The sequence below is a fragment of the Quercus suber genome, unplaced genomic scaffold (assembly GCF_002906115.3).
Source record: "Quercus suber isolate HL8 unplaced genomic scaffold, Cork oak 2.0 scaffold_507, whole genome shotgun sequence".
Taxonomy (NCBI): domain Eukaryota; kingdom Viridiplantae; phylum Streptophyta; class Magnoliopsida; order Fagales; family Fagaceae; genus Quercus; species Quercus suber.
In genome coordinates, this window is record NW_027069956.1 from 352,748 (window position 1) to 357,958 (window position 5,211).

General features: G+C 37.6%; 1 protein-coding gene across 1 annotated transcript; it reads right to left on the reverse strand.

Annotated features, from left to right (window-relative positions):
* Positions 1-232: 232 nt before the first annotated feature.
* Positions 233-4,603, reverse strand: LOC136063286 (low-temperature-induced 65 kDa protein-like). The gene is made up of 5 exons (XM_065763445.1): positions 4,475-4,603; positions 4,162-4,392; positions 3,351-3,547; positions 2,035-3,007; positions 233-562 (listed from the first exon to the last, which is right to left on the reverse strand). Exons 1-5 carry the CDS (start codon positions 4,548-4,550, stop codon positions 471-473), a joined length of 1,569 nt encoding a protein of 522 aa, XP_065619517.1. The 5' UTR covers positions 4,551-4,603; the 3' UTR covers positions 233-470.
* Positions 4,604-5,211: the final 608 nt, after the last annotated feature.

Below are 5,211 nucleotides of genomic sequence, written 5' to 3' on the forward strand. Positions count from 1 at the left end.
ATACTCAAGGCTATTATCTAGTCTCTTCCCATAAGAAAAGTGTGGATTTGAATAACTTCTTGTGTGAATCAGTTTGAGACTGGTTTAAGAAAAGAGTCCGAATTATTGGTATACGTATCTCGTTCTAAGTTTGAGTACACTACTAAGATAAATTATTGTGATTTATATTCAATAATCACAAGAGATGATATTTAGTGTGTGTGAAGATACATTATTGGCTGCAAGGGAAATATGATCAACGAGATTTGTTTGAACTCAAAAAACACATACACAACACACTCATCAAAATCCACACCATCTCAATCCGGAATCCGGAGTATTAGATAATGCATACACAATCTTACAGAATCCAAATCTATTCACACATAAACTACCTAGCTGCTACAGATGCACTTACTACCATTCCATACACACACCAAACTATACATTTGATTGAAAAACAGACTCAAAAGATCCAAATCTTCTCATGATCAGTTGCTCGACTCTTGAAGCCTTCTTCCCTCTGCCGCGTGGCTATTGTATCCTAAATTTCCACTAGCAGAATTGGAAATACGCTCAACACCTGTATGAAACAGAGGAAATCAAATTATCAAATTAACCAGTTCCAACTCCAAAACAAAGAGCACCAGGGGCGGAGCCAAGGGGGGGCGAGGGGGGGCAACTGCCCCCCCGGCCTTCCTCCCAAACCCCTTTAGTATAGGATTTCTGGATTACTTTGCCCCCCACACCAAGAATTTCAGGACAAATTTCAAAGACAACCAATTAACATCAAATTCTAACCCATAATTTCAGTTAACTATGCAAATGATACAAATTTGATAGTTTGATGCCGAAATTAATTCCCCCCAACAAAGAGAATAGTATACAATATGTTATATATCTTAAAATGAAAACAAAGAGCTGTTTAACAGCGTTCGAGTCACCTGCAAAATTAGAATTGGCTACCACAGTGTTCTGATACAAAGAGTTGCTTAATATGCTTCTATCAAATACCTAAAGTTCAAGTAATTGAGATTTTACATTCTATTGATTTAATATCATGAATGTTTGTGAGAGTTAGTGCCTTATGAGGTGGCTGGTCATTCTCTGGCAGCACATGCAAGAACTTGCTGTGCTGTCATGAAATGTGCTACACACTTGTACTTTTATCAACAAAGTTATACTAAATATCATACTAGAGAAAAAAGATACAAAGGGATAATACTAAATTGGACACATTGACACTTCTATTTTTTTTTAATGGGAGATACACAACACTTAATCTTTATACCAATTGAAATTCAATTTTCATCACACTTTTTAAGTTTAAATAAAAATCATCTACTAAATTGTGTTTAAAATATTTCATGGCTCCAACTCTAAGTAGCGGATCCATACTTTCAAATTATGTCTTATTTTTTCATGACACTAAATCTCTAATGCTTACATCTTTCCACTAATCTTTTTTTTCCCCTCAATCTCTTTCTCTTTCATTGTTTCAAATTCTATGTTTTGGTAATGAACTTTGAGGCTTTTTAGCAATGAAGTGTTAAAAATTAATTAAAAAATTGAGTGGAAGATCAATAGATAAACGGTTGTATTTCCAAAGTTCCCTATAATTTTGCCCCCCCTGAATTAAAATCTTGGCTCCGCCACTGAAGAGCACTCAGGGTGTTTATCTACATACACATTGCTTTAGTACCCAAGTTTAATGTGATATTTTAGAAAGACATTTCAAACATGCTGATTTCTCTCTCCTAATCCTTTTCTACATGTCAATCTCACAAAACCAATTGTCAACAGATTTGTTTGACCGAATTATCAAGTTTAAAAGGAAGAATATCACTAAACTTCACCACTAGAAAATGGAGTGCATTGATTCTTCTTGTTAGTGTACATTGTCTATACATATCACTCATTTTACATTTTAAAATATGGACGTAATTAAGTAAAATTGTGTGTATTGTGCGTTAAATTATGGAAGCTGTGCATATGAAGTGTACAAAACGAGCATGAAACAATTCTTTTCGAAAAAAAAAAGTCTCATATAATTACCATGCGACTGTTGAGGAGTTTGAGATTGAGGATCTCCACTTAAGCCAAACCATGTACCAACAGCACCTCTGAGCCTGTCCACCACACTTCCTTGTGCCTGGTTATCCACAAAACTCTCTTGCACGCTTTCCCCACAATTCTCATCCCTCTTTGTCTCCAACCGCCGCGCCACCTCCTCTGACTCTGTCACTTTCCCCATAGGCTGCTTCTCCGCCTTCTCTGGCTCTTCATTCCGCTTATGCAAAGCTTCTGAAATCACTTCAGAAGGCACCCTATCCTCATCACCAGGCCTCAACTTCTCCATAAAACAGCCCTTCACTGACACTCCTTTGTCCTGCCCTTCAACCACAGTAGTACTCTTTGATTCAATGACATTCCCAGACGTACTGTCAGAGCCACCACCATGCACTTTTGACATCTCATTACTACCTGCTTCAGCCACCTTCTCATACACTGGGGTCAGTTTCTCAGTAACTGTTGCAGCAATTTTCTTTCCATATTCCACTGGTGAAGCTGATTCTGAAGGTGACTTTGTATAATTTCCACTCTCATGAACTTCACTACTCATATTGTTGTCTTTCTCGCCGTATCCAAGCTTAGAAGCAATAACATTCTTTGCTGAGACTACTTTGTCCGCAATGGCAGAGGTAGCAGAAGAGATTTTTTCAGTGTAACTACTCTGGTTTGAGGGTTTCTCGTGTATGTAGTCCTCTGGTTTGTTGGGGGCAAAGCTTTCTGGGAGTTGAGGAGTGTCTCTGATGGATTGGGATTCTGGGGGAACTGGTTCAGGAGAGAACTGGTCATGGCTTCCAGTAGGCAAATTGGTGAACTGATTATGAGTTGTAGTGGTTAAGTTATGGTGTGTTCCAGCAGATTCTGGCTTCGGTTCATCATAGACTTTCATTTTGTCAAGTGACTGAAGTAATGGGGTGATTCCTGCAGCTTCCTCACCACCTGGTGCAATTGGCATATAATAATTCATTCAGTTAAGAACTTTAATCAAGTTCCCCTAAGCAAAAGCAAATAAATTAACTACTGGAAACACCCTCACCTGTGATCTAAGGCACACCATGACCAATGTCGTTAACAGAGTTAGGCACCATCCCATAGAAAACCAAATGACAAAATATTGGTCTCTCGGTTATTAAAAATTCAAAAGAGGGGCAAGGCAGTATATATGATCACTAGGAAAAGAATATATTGTAGTCAAATTTTACAACATTATTGCCTTTGAAGTCCAATTTAGTCCAATTTCATATCAAATTACTATCATATACCCCATTATTATTACACTANTAAAACAGCCCTTCACTGACACTCTCTTTGTCCTGCCCTTCAACCACAGGTAGTACTCTTTGATTCAATGACATTCCCAGACGTACTGTCAGAGCCACCACCATGCACTTTTGACATCTCATTACTACTGCTTCAGCCCACCTTCTCATACACTGGGTCAGTTTCTCAGTAACTGTTGCAGCAATTTTCTTTCCATATTCCACTGGTGAAGCTGATTCTGAAGGTGACTTTGTATAATTTCCACTCTCATGAACTTCACTACTCATATTGTTTGTCTTTCTCGCCGTATCCAAGCTTAGAAGCAATAACATTCTTTGCTGAGACTACTTTGTCCGCAATGGCAGAGGTAGCAGAAGAGATTTTTTCAGTGTAACTACTCTGGTTTGAGGTTTCTCGTGTATGTAGTCCTCTGGTTTGTGGGGCAAAGCTTTCTGGGTTGAGGAGTGTCTAATTCTACTTAGATTCAAAAAAAAAAAAAAATGAAGAAAAACACACACACACGTGAAATATAGCCTATTCCCAAACCCATTCTCACATTTTTGTGAACTACGAGATATTCAATTAAGAAAAATTGGACATACAAAAATCTTAGTCTAAATCATTTAAACTTCAAACTAAAAAATTTCCCATTTGTTCAAACTTACATGAATGCATGTGTACTAAATCCAAACTCCTAGTATACTCCTACAGTCCAATTTTCCAATCAAATCCAGTAATTTCAAAGATTAGCAATAAGCAATAGAAAAATTATATGGACCAATGGTTTAATTCCCGTTCTTATTTTGGTAGTTTAATGCATATATATGATTAATTAATTAAAGCAAAACATACTTGTTGCACCATAAACTTCTGGATCTTCAAACAATTCTTCATCCTCATCATCTTCCTCATGATCATCAGGAATATGACGCTCATGCTCATCACGATGATAATCATAATCATGATCGTGGTCATGGTTATGTCCATGGCCAGTGAGCGTTTCCTTGATCTTCTTGGCCTTTGCCTTCACCTTCCTCAACATTGACTTCTTCTCATGGTGATGCTCAACTTCACCTTCCGCCACTTCAACAAAACATTCACAAACACATTAACACAAAAATAAAACAGAGAACACAAAAATTACAAAACTAAACAAAAAACTTACGAGGAGGCACGGCAACATTGTGAGGGTCATGCTCGTAAGTACCATGGCCATCAGGGTGTGATACTTGTGAATCCATAACTGAAAAATTAACTGTTTTTTTTTTTGGTCGTTATGCTTATGCTTACTGTGAAACAAACAGATTGTGGAAATGAAGAGACAAATGAAGGAGGTTTATACAGAGAGCCAAAGAGACAACGCTTTGCCACCTTTGCATTGCTATGTGCCTGTGGCGTTTATCAGTAAAGACACGTGTAGAATCACCGACACGCCTCTGTTGGTGACACGTCGTACCTATCCACTTGTACAGGTGGCAATGCTGTTGTTTTAGTGGATGATCTTGTCGAAAGAGCATGGGGAAACTGATTTGTGAAATTGTGATTAGACAGATAACTGCTAGTCGTCAGTCATTCGTGAACTGTGTTATTGAGTAAGTACGTCTTAGGGTGCGGAGAGGAACACGCGTCTACCAATTATAAACCAATCCAGTCTAGTCTACTAATGTTTATTTTATAAAGTAAAATTATAACTTAAAACCGTAACTAATTTCTTAGTTAAATTTTGTCCATAATATATTGAGATAATGCATTATGATTTGGGTTGTTATTAGGTACTCTGAGAGTATACTCACTCTCTCTCACATAGAAATTGGTCCCACCTATTATCAGGTCTATTTCTAGGTGTGAGAGAGGAATTATACTCTCGGACTACCCAATAATTTTTATATGATTTGGCTTAAA

Excerpts from the sequence above, each read along its gene's own strand:
- LOC136063286 (XM_065763445.1), bottom strand. The coding sequence starts at position 4,550 with ATGGATTCACAAGTATCACACCCTGATGGCCATGGTACTTACGAGCAT. Across the intron at positions 4,393-4,474 it reads CAATGTTGCCGTGCCTCCTC|TGGCGGAAGGTGAAGTTGAG; the intron begins GTAAGTTTTTTG and ends GTTTTGTTGAAG. Across the intron at positions 3,548-4,161 it reads AGAAGTTTATGGTGCAACAA|AATCAGCTTCACCAGTGGAA; the intron begins GTATGTTTTGCT and ends AGTCACCTTCAG.